The following is a 19,025-nucleotide window of genomic DNA, read 5'->3' on the forward strand; positions in this document are numbered from 1 at the left end:
GCTCATGACTGCAGCAGCCAGTATCTCATCCAATATAAATGAGGCAAAGTCATGGGCAGTTCATGAACTATATCTACAGACTCCCATACTAGCAACACAAGCTCCATTCCGCTGATCTATGTGCCTGTGTGTGTGCACGTGGGTGGAGTGGGATTTTTGGAGTAGCGGGGACACCATTTGGTAACATGATATCCTCGCCGGTCCCACTCCCATTCACAAGGGGGCGATAACAAGGAAGAGTCGCCTTCCCTTGCTAGTAGTAGCTAGCTGGCAGCCTGGCTAGCTGGCAGCTTGGCTAGCTGGCTTTAGCTAGGCTAAAAACATAGCAAGCTAGCTAACCTTTTTAGCTTCCCACATCTCTGTGTGAAATAATCACATTCATACTTAAATAATATGCCCTGGCAAATATTCTTATACTTGCCTTTGTATCCTACAAAATTATCGCAGTTTAATATGCTGCTTGAATGTATTCACTTCCATATCAACTAAACATAGAATGTCATCATGTTTTGGTCGTGGAGAAAAAGCACATATTTCGCAGCTATTTTTACAAGTAGCCTGTAATCTCTAGTTATTACTTCCAAACAAAATACATTGTTGGAGGGATTCTAATAAAGCTACAATGTTGTTTGGTTTATTGTTTGAACAGTCGCTGAGATTATATTTGCTTATAAATGCAAAATAGGCTAATTTGATGCATAGCCTATAGATCAGATCAAGGAACCAAGAAAGCTTCATTGCTTGATGAATACGGCATGGTACAATTTTCATGTGGCACAGGAGTACGTCGAATGTTGGAGCGCACTACAAGGAGGCGCCCCTTTTGTTCCGTTTGCATATTCTGTGTAGACCCCTTAAGAGTGCTCTAACAATATCCTAGGAACAGTATCCTAGGGAGCAAAGCCAGGGCTGGAAATGGCACCTGCTTAGGTTACCATGATGATAATATTCCCAGGTGAATTGGGAACCTGTGACACTAGCACACTTGGATGTTAATATTTTAAATGGTGGATGCATGGGCTGTCTTGAGGTATGAACAATGTGTCATTTTGAGTTCTATTGTGATTACATAGTTTGCAGAAGACAATTTCCAGTCTGTTTGTTCAACAGCTGGCCAGTCGGTTGAAGAATTACAGTCAAGGCCGGCCCATTAATTGCGACAGTCTAATAAGAAAACGGCAATTAACCGAAACGCCTTTGAAATTCACAGAACACGGCATGTGGTTTTACGAGCTTTGTACTACTTATGTATCCACTGAAAGTATTTATTAACTTGGGGAAATTACAAATGTCTGCTAGGTTTGCTCTTTTATGGCCTTTTCTTCTGAACTCCACTATACTCCTGAGGCAGCAAAGTGAATATGTAACATCTGCCATGTTTGCAGGTCAGATAGATAGGAGACCGGTAGCTGTCTACTTTAGCTCCGGTATGACTAGAATGCACGGCAGAGGAAGTCATGTTTTGTTTGTGAAATTAACATTCAAGTGGGACTACACCGTGTAATACTGAACAAAGAAACCATGGAGTCTCATTAGAGAGACATTATTGTTTTTGTGAACCTTAGACCAAGGTTGGCCCTCAAAAGGGCCTCTAGCACAAGTTTGTTTGGTGGTTGTGTGTATCTTTGTCTAGAATGTTCCAGAGACCTTGAGATTTGAGTCTTTTAGCATTATTTGGAGAACTGATGTTCTCATAGTTCTCTGTGGCTTGGGTTTATGTGTGTTCTATTTCATCAGGAGCCATATTGACTGCATTTCCAGCTAGGAAATAGCTACTTTGCATAGTTCTTCTCTTTGCGGCTGCTGTTGGAATGTCTTCTACAGTGTCCTCTACCTGCCGTTGACACGTGCGTTGGGATTGTCCAAGCCTCATTTGAAAAGGGAGAGAGAGCATGAGATTGAGCCCCCCCTCCCCCTCCCCCTCCCCTCCTAAAACCAGTGTTCATCCTGCCTCATGAGCACCACCACCACAGTGGGGGCCGAGCGCTCTGAACGACTCTGGGTGGGAGGAAATTCTCTGCATTCCAGCTACATTCCAGAGCCAAGCAGTGGGCACTGAACTAAGCAACGTGCACACAAAGCTCCCACTTGCCACCTGCGTCAGCTGTAGTGGTATGACACATACAAACTGATTGTGTAGCTACTTTTGTGACTTTAAATTGTATATTGGAAGTTTATCAGGCGAGACCATGGCATGCTGCCTTACTAGCACTAAATTCAGAAGTTAGCTGCACTTAAATGAAAACTTCAGATTATCTCCAAATATAAGATCTAGAGAAAGTGAATACCCGATGAGTTAATTCCGTCAGCACCCTAAATCTTATGTGATTATCAGACATCACTCATGTTAATGGAATAGAGAGATCTTTCAAAGGCAGGGTTACAGCTTTAGTCCAACATTTGATCCATTTCTACTCTTGTATTTGTTTCAAATCAAAACTAGAGAACTCAGCTAGCAAAATCTTGGGAAACAAACTAAATTGCTATTAAATGGGTAGACCTGACATTACTCAAGCATAGTTGGGCATTAACTCTCAACTGTGAATTGAACATGTCTTGTTGTAAGATACTTAGAGGCTAAATTCATTATTTGCCTAAAACTAAGGATTTGTGTGGTTTCATGAGATGAGAAATTGGTAAATATATTATATAACTTCCATAATGTGCATCTTTAAGTGCTCTGAACCAAATATGCTGATACATACTGTATGTCAATGGCAAGTTGGATTAGGTTTTGTTTTCAGAGCACTAAAAGAGCACTTGAGGTCAATCTATTGTAGTCAAGATATCAATATTGTTGTAATTTCAGCAGAGAGTCGATGTTTCTAGAGGTTGGTTGGTTCGTCAAGTCTCCAAAGGGGCGCCCTGAAAGGTACACCAGAGTCCAGTTTCCTGTGTTGCATAATATTTGACATGAACTCAGCTTTTACCTCTTGCATGGTGACCCAGTTACACTCACTAGGGATGGATAAGAGCGTCTGCTAAATGACTAAAATGTAATGTAAATGGATGCGATTTGGACCCAAACCTCTTCAGGCAAGCAAACAAAACATCAGTTTATGTCAGAGAGGGACAAAATGAGTGTGTGCAGATATGTCCAACAGACTCTCTGCTCAAACATTTTCATGGTTGTGTTTGTTGCATCATCTTTAGGAAACCAATTTTTTTCAACATACCTACCAGTAGAATTTCCGCCCAATGACATCACCTCTGTCTGTGGTAAATCCCCTAAAAATAGCTCAGAGGCAGGGAAACCTGATTTCCCCTCTTTGCATCAGATTGCTATTGAGGCCCTCAATCAATTTTTCTCTGCTTATCTTACCAACCCTTTATCTGAACTGACAAGTGTGGCAGTGTATGGTTTCAAACCGGCAACTTGTGGAATGCATCTTTCAAAATCTTGTGAAATATCTCAGGTCATGCTGTTGTTTTTTCCCTCGCCTGTCCACATGATCTGAAGCGGAAGTGGGGAACTGCTCCTCTTGGTATTGGTTGACCAGTTTCGGTCTGTCGGACATGTGTGGCAGGATATCTACTTGGACGTATTTCCCCTCGCCGACCTAAACTGCTGTTTTGTTTGCTCATCTGAGAGGCAGTTAATGCCGAAGACAGAGCTTCAACACGACTTCTGAAGTGGCCCTCCAGCTCAGGTTATTACAATTGACGATAGATTTTCATGTTCGTCTAGTTCAGACGGGCCATTTGCTTGTGTTGGAATGGTATGTCAATGGGTTTGTTCCCCCGGACCTGTTGTTTCCCTAGAGAAAGAGGGACTTGTGATAGATGCTAAAATGTCCATGTTCACATGCTCCCCAGCTCTAGATAGAGGGGAATATGGGTGGGCAGGCTACCTGATGCTGAAGATAACATTCAGTAAAGCAGAATTTCCCTCTCAGTGTTTCAGTGGGTACTGTCTTCACTCTTAGGCCCCAATGCCCATTATATTGGGAACACTGCAGCACTATGTCAAAATAGATCTTCCATTGCTGATTCTCTCAAAATGGAAACGATGGACAGAATCCTGCTTTGAAACTGCATTCATTTGATTTCTCTGGCTGTTTACAAGCAACATTGCTGATGTGCTTTGAATCAGCATTAATAAGACTAATGGGTGTAAAAGCAGCCAGATTCATCAGCCAAATGGCTTAAATAACATTGATTGATTTGAAAGCACTCATTTAAAATGTCATCCCAATTTAAGGTGCACTTAAAACTACCTCCACCAGGTTGTTTAGTCTCATGACTTAACAAGTTGTTGTGGGGATTGCATTGCCTTTTTCAGTTCCGTTTCAGCGGTCTAACTGGTTCACTACCTTTGGTTCCCAAATTATAATAGAAACATTGCCTCAGATCTCAGGTCAACTTTTATTGGTCTGTCGAGGAGATCTCCCAGGATCCATTAGTTGACCATTGGTTGCTCGCTTAGGTGGTCTGTGGAGTTAGATCACCCACCTCATGGTGATGATGCAAGCCAGCTGTAAAAAGGCTGAAGTTAAGCTACCCCCTTCCCCCCATACTAAAGTCATGGGGGGGGCTGATCCATAGAGAGTTACGGAGGCCTGCTTAGTATAGGGCTTAGGCTATGGTCCTCACAGCATTAGTGATAGTGATTCGTTTTATGGGAGCGTCAGATTCCACTCAATATTTAGAGGCGCTGGAAATGTCATTGTGTCATTGATTAATTTACGGTTACGCGGAATCAGATCTTTGTCGAGCTCGTTTTCCATGACATATACAGTCAGGTCAATAAGTATTTGGACAGTGACACAATTTGCATAATTTTGGCTCTGTATGCCACCACAATAGATTTGAAAGGAAACAATCAAGATGTGCTTTAAGTGTAGACTTTCATCTTTCATTTATGGGTTTTGTCAAAATTATTGTATGAACCGTGTAGGAATTACAACAATTTTTATACACAGCACCCCAATTTTAGGTGCTCAAAAGTAATTGGACAAACTAACATAATCATATATTACATTTTGAGTTTTAATACTTTGTTGCAAATCCTTTGCAGTCAATGACTGCCTGAAGTCTGGAACCCATAGACATCACCAGATGCTGAGTTTCTTCCCTGGTGATGCTCTGCCAGGCCTTTACTGCAGCTGTCTTCAGTTCCTGCTTGTTCTTGGGGCGTTTTGCCTTCAGTTTTGCCTTCATTAAGTGAAATGCATGCTCAATTGTATTCAGGTCAGGTGATTGACTTGGCCATTGCAGAACATTCCACTTCTTTGCCTTAAAAAAGTATTGGGTTGCTTTCGCAGTATGCTTTGGGTCATTGTCCATCTGCACTGTGAATCGCCAAGTTTTTAAGCATTTGGCTGAATCTGAGTAGTAATATAGCCCTAAACACTTCAGAATTCATCCTGCTGCTTTTGTCAGCAGTCACATCATCAATAAATACAAGGGAAGTTCCATTGGCAGCCATACATGCCCACGCCATAACACTAGTTCCACCATGCTTCACAGATGAGGTGGTATGCTTCAGATCATGAGCAGTTCCTTCAAGTTGATCTTTGTCTCATCTGTCCATAGGGTGTTGTTCCAGAACTGTACAGGCTTTTTTAGATGATTTTTGGAAAACTCTAATCTGGTCTTCCTGTTTTTTAAGCTTACCAATGGTTTACATCTTGTGATAAACCCTCTGTATTGACTCTGTCATGGGAACAGTCTTCTCTTGATTGTTGAATTTGACACAGATATGCCTACCTCCTAGAGAGTGTTCTTGATCTGGCCAACTGTTGTGAAGGGGTTTTTCTTCACCAGGGAAATCATTATTCTGTCATCCACCACAGTTGTTTTCCGTGGTCTTCCAGGCCTTTTGGTGTTCCTGAGGCCACCAGTGTGTTGTTTCTTTTTAATGTACCAAATAGTGGATTTGGCCACACCTAACGTTTTTGCTATCTCTCTGATGGGTTTGTTTTTATTTTTCAGCCTAATGATGGCTTGCTTCACTAGCAGTGACAGCTCTTTGGACTTCATATTGAGGGTTAACAAATGCCACACTTAACAAATGCCACACTTGAAATCAACTCTAGACCTTTTATCTGCTTACTTGTAAATGAACTATTGAGGGAATAACACACACCTGGCCATGGAACAGCTGAGCAGTCAAATTGTCCAATTACTTTTGGTCCCTTAAAAAGGGGGGGGGGGGACCACATATAAAAAGTACTGTAATTCCTACACCGTTCACCCGATTTGGATGTAAATACCCTCATATTAAAGCGGAAAGTCTGCACTTTCAGCTCATATTCATTATTTAATTTCAACTCCAATATGCTGTGGTAGACAGCTAAAATAATAATAACTTGGTCAATGTCCAAATATTTATGGACCTGACTGTATTAGTCAGAACAGTTTACCTTTTTGTGGCATCGGTTAGTCATGTGGATATGTTTCTTTCCCTTTTAAATGTAACAGTTTTTTTTGTTAGGCCAAATTCAATTGCTGCTTTTTGTTTTGTCTAAAATGTTAGCTATGCTGTGTCTGTTTGAAGTTGTGTTTAAAGTTGTTGTTGCGTCTTCTTAGCCTTGTTTTGACCAGAAACACCAGGCTCCGTCTGCCATTATCTTACATTAAGCAGCAGTGGCTCCGCTGTCCCCTCCAACAGAGGCAGGGATTGTGTGAACAAGCAACTTGATTTTTGGGAGCGCAGAGGCTCATGGGAAAGTGTGTGTGCCCAGCGAGCTTGGCTCTGTGTGCGTGTGTGTGAGTGATGCAGTCTGGGATTATGTGGAGGTTTGAAATGGACTCCCAGCCTGCCGGCCCTTCCACGTCCCACCTGCACAGCCCCACAATGCCCCTTTGTTCCCAGACCACAGCACTGTGGGATAGCTGTTATTTGAGAGGCGATGGCCACACCGCCGACTCTTTATTCAGAGGAAAGATGATAAACTCCTGCTATCTGGTTTCATTGTCCCCACTCACCCACTCACTCACTGCCACTCATGAAATACACACAAGACTTCCCACTAGTCCATAGGCTACAACTTTCAAGGCAGCACACTTTGAGCCCCCCTCTGTTTGCGACCAACATGTCATCCACAGAGGAAAAGCTGGCAAATAACTTAGCGTTACCTCATCATAATCAGTACAACCTTAAAAAAAGGTTTTACAAACATGTGTCCATTACAATCTATGCAAGAATTGGAATGCATGATTTGTCACCAGTAATTGAAAAGGTGAATAAAACAGTAAATACATTATGCTCCATACATACGGTATGCTGTAGTAGAACCGACAACACCATATACAGAAAATAAGGCACTTACTTTGATAGGAACGCACATCCAAAGTTATTATTTGTAAGGAAAACAACAATAAAGGCAATGCGGCACCAGCCAGAAAATGTGCCAGGGGGAAAATGTTTGTGCAAGGCCTGTTCTGACTAGAGATGTGCACTGGGGAAGTGCTTGGGCTGTCGTCGAAGAGAAAAGTTTGTCCAGCTCAGTAAAGCCTCAAGCATAAATTGTCAGCAACAGTGAAATGGGCTACTTCTTATGTGAATTAATGTGAATTAATGAGGAGGCGGAACACACCTCAATTTTTGTTAGAAAATACAACTTGTTAGAAAATAATTTGAAATTGACAAGTTGAAACATAGCCTACAGATTATTAGCAGGCAGAATTCCTTGGTTTGAGGGCAGCGCAGCTCGTAACAATAATTTTTTGGAACAGTGAGTACATTCGCACATAAAAATACTCACACTGTTAGAGATATTTGGAACTCACACGTGAAAAGATTATTCGGCAGACCTAGACCCTGTCACACGTCACACTGAATGAGCCAAGACGTCTGACATGGCATAAGACAACTAAAATCGTACAGTCTGTGTGGGCCTTAAACTTACACATTAAAATGATAGTTCTGGATTTTGTCAATGAAGCCCTTTATCTACTCTCCCAGAGTCAGATGAACTTGTGGATACCATTTGTTATTTTTCTGTTTGCAGTTTGAAGGAAGTTAGAGGTAGTTTCGCGAGCCAATGCTAACTAGCGTTAGCTCAATGCCTGGAAGTCTATGGGAACAGCTAGCACAATAGCTGTTCCTATAGACTTCGCATTGCGCTAACACTAGTTAGCATTGGCTCGCGAAACTACCTCTAACTTCCTTCATACTGGACGCAGAGACATAAAAATGGTATCCACGAGTACATCTAACTCTGACCCTTTAAGCAATTCCAGTAACAATTAAAAACCATCAACCTCATATAAACGTTAGCCCCATATTGTTGACTTAAACCCCAGTCCACTTCCTTGTTGCTACATCTTCCACATCAAATTACTCTTCAATTCTCAGAACAGGAAGACTCCTCTCTTCCTGTCCTCCCAACCAACCAACCACTTGTTAGTGTCGAACCAACAGCAATTTCTTGCCGCAGCAAGTCGAGCCCCCTATTCAATCAACTAACAGAAAAGGCCAGAGGCATTGATCAGAATGTCAATTAATGATGACTAGTGGCCGCAGCTGGCCCTGGTCTGCGTGTGACTCCCCACGGACATTTGGGTCCAAAGCTTAGCCCGCTGGGTGAGTTCCTTTCAGGATGAGGGATCCACCTCGCTGGGTCGTTCACTCCCTTCGTTAAGTGAAGGGGTGTGTCCCAAATGGCACCCTATTCCCTTGATAGTGCACTGCTTTTGACCAGCCCTGGTAAAAAGTAGTGCACTATATAGGGAATAGGGTGCCATTTGGGATGCAGTGAGGTCTGGCTAACAACGGTATCCAATGGAGGGATTTTCCCTCTCAGAGGAAAGGCTGATATAATTGATATGAGATTTTTACCCCCCAATTTTAATCTTCTGACCGACAACCAATGATAACAGTTTTGTGAGAGACTTTTGATGTTTCGGCTAGATGTGGTATTTTCTTTCTCAGGATATTGTAATTTTCCCAAGTGGGAGGTCTTGACTGGTCATCAAGGCCTTTTGTTTGTTCAATGGCTTAGTAGTTCTAGGGACTTTGTTGTCCTTTTTTAACTTTTTCTATGGTTCGGATGAAATTGAGAATTTACATTTGAAGAAGTGAAAATTGTTCATGAACTCTATCTTTTAATTTGAGCAAGCTTCATGCACTTTTGACCAGTGAGTGACCAGTCCACACCTCCAAGTCTAGCCAATTGAAAAATACTCCAAGTTTGTTGTTGTGGAGCGGTGAACTGACCTGACCACAGCACTCTGAGACGAGAGAGGTTTGTCGGGCAACTCTGTTTTTTTTTTAAGGCAAAGTTTGGACCTGAAAGGGGTCCAAGGGGGAGGCTCATTCACAAAGCAGCATGGGGAGTGCAGCGAACAATGCTGTCAGTTCCCATTTGTATGATGTACTGTAAATCTAACAGGCTCAGACTGCTGCGTCTCCTTATCATAACATCCTCTTGTGTGAGGCGGAATATTTGTTCTGAAGCACTACAACACGACAGCCTTAAACACAGACCGGCCAGGGGTAGGAGTAGGATTTGTTTGCGCTGGGTTTGTATGGGGAAGTATACATAAGTTAACATAATACAAGTGGAGCCCCCAGAGTTCACAAGGCCCATATACGAATGCTCTCGTTCTGTTTGGGGAAGATGGCTGAATCAGAAGGTTCTTGTTTTGCATGAAGTTTGGATCCCATGGAGAAGTTTGTGTTAGGGATGTGACAAATGTAAACATTTTCATAACGTTTAAACTGCTTTTTTCTTTTCCTCCGCTTAAACGATAAGAACAAATCATAAAATGACGATAATTCACAATTCAGAAATGGTTCTGCGTATGACCGTTAAGGGGCAATGCTCTACCTACCAGACAGCGCTCACCTTACTGCTGTCCCCCACCCACTCCGCAACGATGGTAGTTAATGCCGTTTTAGGTTCTCTGCTGTGTGCCTCTCCTCCATGTTCTCAGTTGTCAGTACATGGGACTTCATGTCACACTTCTCATCAATGTGATGGCTTGTTGCAGTGCTGAATGACAGCGTGTTCATAGACGTCCAACAATCTGTTGTTAACGCCACATATGGTGTTTGAGAGCTCGCTCTTTGCACTTGCAGAGAAATCATTGTATAATTTCTCCATCCGGGCCGTCACATTTTTTCGACATGGCATCTTTTAGTCTGGTTCTAGATATGCCATTAGGGCACTGAAGCAGGCATCCTGTACCATTGACAATGGCTGCATATCAACTGCAATCATTTCTGTAATCAGCGCTGTGATTTTCTCAATCCGTCCGTTATCGCACTGGTACCAGCAACGGGTTGGTTCTCACAGTGCCTTTTCATTTTGTTTAGGGATTCTTTTTCAGTTAGGGATTTTTTCAAAATGTTAATAATCCCAATTTAATTTCAACGTTTAAATGTCACACCCCTAGTTTGTGTCATGAAACTTGTATTGCCGTCTGTTCATGTAGATTCCCAAAACAGTATGTTTGCGAGAGTAGATATTGGTATCTTGTAAGTAGTTCATTTGAGATGCATTTTGATTTTTTATCATGCTTAATGTTGTGACACTTTCCACTCTTACATTTACACAATCAAAACAGAAGCATACCGTCTTTGTTCTGAAGTCATGTTTTGGGATGGAGTGAAGTCAACCTACAGTATGAAAAGTGGAATCTTGTCGTAGCCAAGTGTTTTAGCAGAATTACTTTTATGTACTGGTTTAGAACTTCCCTTCAATAGAGTTTATCGCTGGCACATTATGGAGATTGACTCTTTCATCAGAGAAATGTATGCTAGTGTGACCGACTGCTTTTGAACCCGGGTCTCCAGTGTGACAAGCCTATGTTATCCTGCTGAGCTAAAGCCTAGGCACTAGCTTGGGGAGCTACAGTGAGGGAAAAAAGTATTTGATCCCCTGCTGATTTTGTACGTTTGCCCACTGACAAAGAAATGATCAGTCTATAATTTTAATGGTATGTTTATTTCAACAGTGAGAGACAGAATAACAACAAAAAAATCCAGAAAAACGCATGTAAAAATGTGTATACATTGATTTGCATTTTAAGGAGGGAAATAAGTATTTGACCCCTCTGCAAAACATGACTTAGTACTTGTCTCCTGAGGGATCTCCTCCCAAACCTGGACTAAAGCATCCGCCAACTCCTGGACAGTCTGTGGTGCAGCGTGGCGTTGGTGGATGGAGCGAGACATGATGTCCCAGATGTGCTCAATTAGATTCAGGTCTGGGGAACAGGCGGGCCAGTCCATAGCATCAATGCCTTCCTCTTGCAGGAACTGCTGACACACTCCAGCCACATGAGGTCTAGCATTGTCTTGCATTAGGAGGAACACAGGGCCAACCGCACCAGCATATGGTCTCACAAGGGGTCTGATGATCTCATCTTGGTACCTAATGGCAGTCAGGCTACCTCTGGCGAGCACATGGAGGGCTGTGCGGCCCCCCAAAGAAATGCCCACCCCACACCATGACTGACCCACCGCCAAACCGGTCATGCTGGAGGATGTTGCAGGCAGCAGAACGTTCTCCACGGCGTCTCCAGACTCTGTCACGTCTGTCACATGTGCTCAGTGTGAACCTGCTTTCATCTGTGAAGAGCACAGGGCGCCAGTGGCGAATTTGCCAATCTTGGTGTTCTCTGGCAAATGCCAAACGTCCTGCACGGTGTTGGGCTGTAAGCACAACACCCACCTGTGGACGTCGGGCCCTCATACCACCCTCATGGAGTCTATTTCTGACCGTTTGAGCAGACACATGCACATTTGTGGCCTGCTGGAGGTAATTTTGCAGGGCTCTGGCAGTGCTCCTCCTGCTCCTCCTTGCACAAAGGCGGAGGTAGCAGTCCTGCTGCTGGGTTGTTGCCCTCCTACGGCCTCCTCCACATCTGATGTACTGGCCTGTCTCCTGGTAGCGCCTCCATGCTCTGGACACTACGCTGACAGACACAGCAAACCTTATTGCCACAGCTCGCATTGATGTGCCATCCTGGATGAGCTGCACTACCTGAGCCACTTGTGTGGGTTGTAGACTCCATCTCATGCTACCACTAGAGTGAAAGCACCGCCAGCATTCAAAAGTGACCAAAACATCAGCCAGGAAGCATAGGAACTGAGAAGTCGTCTGTGGTCACCACCTGCAAAACCAGTCCTTTATTGGGGGTGTCTTGCTAATTGCCTATAATTTCCACCTGTTGTCTATTCCATTTGCATAACAGCATGTGAAACTTATTGTCAATCAGTGTTGCTTCCTAAGTGGACAGTTTGATTTCACAGAAGTGTGATTGACTTGGAGTTACATTGTGTTGTTTAAGTGTTCCCTTTATTTTTTTGAGCAGTGTATTTTATACTTTAAAAAACATTTTTTGTCCTCCATCCCCTTGTATCAGGTTTCTTCAACATTCTAAGGCCCCATTATGATATAATCACTTCCAACATTCCAATCACTGTAAATACAACAATACAACTTTTTACACAAATCAGCTACTTTGAACCCTTTTTTTTTTACAATTTAGACAAAAAGTTAGAGAGTATGACATCTTGGTCTACATCTCTTCTATTCAAATCTCAAATCACAACAGAAATTTCCGCTACGGTCTAACAATACAGCTGTTTTAGTAACCACATCAACATTTGTAACTTTTTTGCAAACAACTGCCGTTTTGACCACTCCCCAACAAGTCAGACGAAAACAGAGGGTGTGAAATCTTCCTCTACTTCTCTGCTTATGAAAACTGAAGAAATATTAGGAATAGCTTCTACCAATCAATAGAACAAGCTGTTTTAGGAACCCATCAACTGCTCTCTTTCTAGATGCAGCAAGTCATGTCAGAAGCTAGCAGATTCATTACTTACCAACAACAGCTTCCAATTCCAATAAATCTACATCATGTTTTGAAGTTCACTTTCCTTGCTTTGTCTAACAACACTATCATGAATCTAGCAAATACGTTTTGTGGGTCAGAGTGCAGTATTTATTTAGTTTAAAGAAAATGTTTGTTTTAGTTTACTTTAGTCATAAGGGAGCAGTGTTGACAAGGCTACTGTTGCCTAGCAATGCTTGACTCGTAGGGAGAGACCATCTTCATAGCTGACCACATAAATACTGACCACAACTCCTGATCACAGCTACTAACCACAACCACACAACTACTGACCATACCCACACAACTGCTGACTACACCTACTGAACCACACAACTACTGACCACAACCACAGAACTACTGACCACAACTACTGAACACAACCACATAACTCTTTACCACAACCACACAATTACTGACCACACAACTACTGACCACAACTACTGACCACAACCACACAACTACTGACCACAACCACACAACTGCTGACCATGTCTAGTGACCACAACTACACAACTACTGTCCACAACCACACACCCTCTGACCACACAACTACTGACCACACATCTAATCACCATACCTACTGGCTACAACTACTAACCACAAATACTGACCAAAATTACTGACCACAACTACTGACCACAACCACACAACTACTGACCACAACTAATGAACCACAACTACTGACCACAAAACTACTGATCACAACCACTGAACAAAACTACTGACCACACCTACTGACCACACAACTACTGAACCAGTCAATTACTGACCATAACTACGGACCACAACCACATAACTACTGACCACAACCACATAATTACTGACCACACAACTACTGACCACAATTACTGACCACAACCACACAACTACTGACACAACCACACAACTACTGAACAACAACTACTGACCACAAAACTACAGACCACACCTACTGACCACACAACTACTGAACCACTCAACTACTGATCACAACCATTTAACAAAACGACTGACTACAACTACTGACCTCAACCACACAAATACTGACCACAACCACACAACTTTTGACCACACAACTACTGACCACTCAACTACTGACCGCAACCACACAACTTCTGACCACAACCACACAACTGCTGACCACATCAAGTGACCACCACCACACAACTACTGACCACACTTCTAATCACCATAATGACTAACCACCACAACTACTGACCACAACCACCTGGCCACAACTACTGACCAAAATTACTGACCACAACCACACAATTACTGACCACAACCACACAACTGTTGACCACAACCACACAACTACTGAACCACAACTACTGACCACAAAGCTACTGACCACAAAACTACTGACCTAACCTACTTACCACAACCACACAACTACTGACCACACTTCTAATCACCATAATGACTAACCACCACAACTACTGACCACAACCACCTGGCCACAACTACTGACCAAAATTACTGACCACAACCACACAATTACTGACCACAACCACACAACTGTTGACCACAACCACACAACTACTGAACCACAACTACTGACCACAAAGCTACTGACCACAAAACTACTGACCTAACCTACTTACCACAACCACACAACTACTGACCACAACTACAAACCACAACCATACAACTACTGACCACACAACTACTGACCAGAACCACACAACTACTTACTCACACTACTGACCACAACTACTGGTCACAAAGACACAACTACTGACCTAACCTACTGACCACAACCACACAACTACTGACCACAACTACAAACCACAACCATACAACTACTGACCACAACTACTGAACCACACAACTACTGAACCACACAACTACTAACCACTACTACTGACCACAACTACTGACCACAACTACTGACCACTACTGACTATTGATGGGCATTTGAAATGATTTCATAATAATATAATTAAAGTACAACTTTTTTAACTACTACAAAAATCATTTTAGAGCTTTAGCAAGCCCCACAACATTACTTGTAAAGTTACAATCTTGTTGACTCAAGACATTTGAGCTTTTTGTTTTTTTATTAATTTGTAAATATTTCTAAAAACATAATTCCACTTTGACATTATGGGGTATTGTGTGTAGATATGTGACACTTTTAAGATTAATTTATTGAAACCGTAATACCAACTAGTTATTATGTTGTGGAACACAATCTTCAAAAAGGCGGTAACCTCAGCAGTGGCACTTGCTTGTAAGAAGCCTATGGCTGTGCAATGGCATAGCCTTGCTTTGTTAATTTAGCAGATAAGACCCTCTTATTTCCCGAGCCCGTATCACAGTCAAGACACCTATTTAATTGTAAAAAAACAAGATGTAATATAACAGAATAAAATATAACAGAATATTCTTCTAAATGAAAAAAGTTGCCACTGCAAAGTGATGCGCATATCGCGTTTGGAACAGTTATTCTCAAAGAGTCGTCATTTGAAACTGGGCTCAATTTGGCGAGTTGATAGACTGTTTTCATAGTTACAAAACAAAATCTGTCTTCTTTTCGATATATACAGATGTTCGATTTAGTTTATTCTGCCTGTTCTTTGGAATTTTCAAAATGGATGAAGAATTCCACATTGAACACTGCATGGTGATGAATTACGGCCACAACATCTGGTTTGGTGAGTAGGCCTAGGCTTAATGATTCTGATTAAAAATTTGCTTTTTGTCTTTATCAAACACATGTTTTTGTGTGTTTTCAGTGTGAAACCTGTCTATGTTTAGGGGTGTTATAGCCTAGGCTAACCAATTCTAAATGGCACTAGCAGTTCGCAAAGTAGCCTAAGCGGAAAATAGACAGGATACAATTGTTCCAAAACTGCAGCTCGTTGTAGGAACACCAGTCCATTTTGAATTGGTGATAAACCTGTCGTCATTTGGCAAGGAATTTAGCTTGTGTATCCCATCAGTTAGATATTTTTTTTATAGGCATTTATTTCTGTAGGCCTAACGGGAGCTTGTGTGCGCATTCAGCGGGTATGTGTGTAGGTATTGGTCAGAAACCAATTCAGTGATTGGGACATGGAGGGGAAAGGGAAATTAGGGAGAAGAACTGCGTGATGCTTGGCTTGGTTTCTTTTTTGTTCTGCCCCGCAAATGCACATGCACAAATGGAACACTAATGTCAAAGCAAATTAACGTTGACTTCAAGACAAATTGTTGTTTTTTTTGGGACACATTTTCACTTGCCTGTTCAGGCAACCACAAAGCAGATTCCACCAATTAATTTTACAGTATTCAAAGTAAAAGATTGATCTCTGGTTAAAGGTCGAGCTTTGACGTCTGTTCGATTACTCGATTACTCATGCCCATCCCTACTTCTGTTACACTAGCACACTTATATAACATTATATAACATATAAAATTTTAGAATGTTTTCTCATAATTGTTCTGAATAGCCGAGTGAATGCAGGGTTCGCACAAGGTGCTTGAGGTGCTTAAAGTACTTTAATTTGGCACTCTGAAATTCAAGTACTGGAATACCTTGGAAACCAGACATTTTCTCAAGTTGGTACTTAAAAAGTACTTGAATTAAAATGAGAGGAGAACAGAAAATTCTAAAATATGTTAATATAAAAAATATTAGAACTACCGATTTTTATTTCCTCATGTGTTTCACGCTCTGGTTGCCAGGCGAGCTCGCTCATCCCCCCCCACACTGCCACTCAGCCAGGCAGGTACAGAACTGACTGTCACATCGATAGTTAAAATGCCGGGCAAATGTAGATTCTATCCTGTCTGGCAGAATATTGATGTTTATGAATGGGTTTTGCCTGACCCAACCAGGGATGTAGTGGAGTGTAAACACCGTTTACGCACCTTTTTATTTGTGAAATAGCGTTTACTCACCCTTTTACTTTGTTAATTATATTTGTTAATGATCATTTACCCACTTATTATTGCGTTGCCTGCGTTGATCAACGCTCAGAAGGCTTCTTGATCAGAGTTCTAATCGCACATACCTCGGCAAACAAGTGAAATCATGAATGATTCATGTTTGCTCGTTATGTTCGCCTACTCCCCCGGATTTGCCTTGTTAGCAGCGCCATTCACCACTCTGTCCAACGGGAAACTCCGCCCACGACATAGGCCGAGAGGTGAAACCAATTCCCTCAGCCCAGCCCTACAGTGGCAAGTAGCAGAAAGACGCCGCTGACATTGGGAATTATTTGCACTGTCTCTATGTACTCCTGCCCTGTCAACAGACACCCCCCCCCCTTCAGCAGGAGCAGTTGACTGAAATTAAGCTAGCTATAATCAAAAGATGGGCTACTATAAGTTCTCATAACAAAATACCTTTTCTTTATAGAGAGTAGTGAGACAGACAGTGTTGAGTCAGGCTGCAATGAAGGAGGCAAAGGAGATACACAGAGAGAGGAAGCATTGAAGCAAGCAGGGAGAGAGGTTAGTAGTACAGTGGTTCTCAAACTGGGTGTCCGGACCCATTTGGGGTCCCCTAAAATGTTAATAGTGACCCCTGAGAGAGTCTTTAATCTTATCAAACACATTAATAACTTGTTTCTCTTCAAATGGGTACATAATACAGTATTTTAGAGTCAACTAAAGGCCTTTTACACTGTCAGAATTCACTTTCACGTCATTATGTTGGGACAGCCTGTGGGACATAACATTTTGTGAAATAGGAAGAACATTTAAATAGAAAGACAATTTCATATTATTATGTACACTGAACAAAAATATAACGCAACATGCAACAATTTACAGTTCATATAAGCAATCAGTCAACATAATCAGTACTGACTTACCACTCCTGTATGTAGTAAATAAGTAGTGAGACACGTATTATTGAGTAGAACTTGTAAGGTAAGTCGCTCTGGATAAGAGCATCTGCTAAATGACATAAATGCAAAATGAATTGTAAGTTAGTTTTTTTTTTTCATGAGGTTGTGGTGATATACTGCCATCTGGTGGTGACTAGAAACAATTGCATAATAGGAACGATTACAAATGGATGGTCCTTGAAAATAAATATTAGTGCCTGAAAAAAGTACTTGAAGTTGACTTGCCACTGTCTGTACGAACCCTGTGAATGAGACTTGGATGTGTGGTATGGCGATACTACATATTCTCTTACTCTGCTCCCTTTCCCTTTGGCAGCGTTTTGAGCTAAAGCCTAGGCATTAGCTTGGGGAGCTAACGCAAATCTTCAGGTCTTAGACAAGGTTACTCATACTCTGTAGAGTTCTTTAACTCTGCTCTCTCTGCGGGCTCTTTAGTCACGACGTGTTAGCTTCCCAAGCTCCAAGTTTTCAGGTCTTAGACAAGGTTACTCATCATGCAAGCATGGTTTACCAAACCACATCCGTACACTAACACATTAAGCCCACTCTGTAGAGTGTATTGTTTAACTCTGCTCTCTCTGCGGTCTCTCTGTAGTCGCGACATGGAGAGTAAGGACACCCTGCGGGGCCTGCAGAAGATTGAGGACCGCCCCGAGGAGAGGATGATCCGGGAGAAGCTCAAAGCCACCTGCATGCCCACCTGGAAGCACGAATGGCTGGAGAGACGCAGCAGGAGGGGCCCCGTGGTGAGCTGCTGCAGCTTGACACACACACACACACACACATGCCCGAGCACACCGACACACACACATGCGCAAGCACACAGACACACTCACACACACACACACACACACACACACACACACTCAGGGCCGTGATCTGCCCAACAATGGCTCTCTTCCAGATCAACTCAATGCATTTTATGCACGCTTCGACAATAACAACACCATACCGTGCGTGAGGGCCCCCACAGAGCCAGAGGACTGGGTGATCTCGCTCTCCGAGGCCGACGTGAGTAAGGTCAACACTCACAAGGCCGCAGTGCCGGAAGGTATTTCAGGGTGCGTTCTCAGAGCATGCAGATCAGCTGGCAGGCATATTCACTGTAATTCACAACATCTCCTTGTCCCAGTTTGTAATCCCCACGTCTTAAAATGACTACCATTGTTCCTGTTCACAAAAACTCTAAGGCTTCATGCCACAATGACTACTGCCCTGTAGCACAGATCTGTAATCATGAAGTGCTTTGAAAGGTTATGGCATCTACTCCATCATCCCAGATGACGCAATCTCAATTGCACTCCAAACTGCCCTCACCCACCTAGATAAAAGGAATACCTATGTGAGAATACTGTTCATTGACTACAGCTCAGTGTTCAACACCATTGTCCCCTCCAAGCTCGTCACCAAGCT

At 42.5% G+C, this 19,025-nt stretch overlaps 1 protein-coding gene across 2 annotated transcripts in view; it reads left to right on the top strand.

Moving 5' to 3' along the window:
• LOC121541398 (mitogen-activated protein kinase kinase kinase 1-like) overlaps positions 1–19,025 on the top strand; it is a 124,694-nt gene that overhangs the window by 30,014 nt on the left and 75,655 nt on the right. For both annotated transcript variants that reach the window (XM_041850385.2, XM_045208055.1), the window contains exon 2: positions 18,208–18,358. In XM_041850385.2, the coding sequence (XP_041706319.2) occupies positions 18,208–18,358 (151 nt within the window). The remainder of the gene's footprint in view (positions 1–18,207; positions 18,359–19,025) is intronic.

This window comes from Coregonus clupeaformis, chromosome 27, assembly GCF_020615455.1.
Source record: "Coregonus clupeaformis isolate EN_2021a chromosome 27, ASM2061545v1, whole genome shotgun sequence".
NCBI lineage: Eukaryota > Metazoa > Chordata > Actinopteri > Salmoniformes > Salmonidae > Coregonus > Coregonus clupeaformis.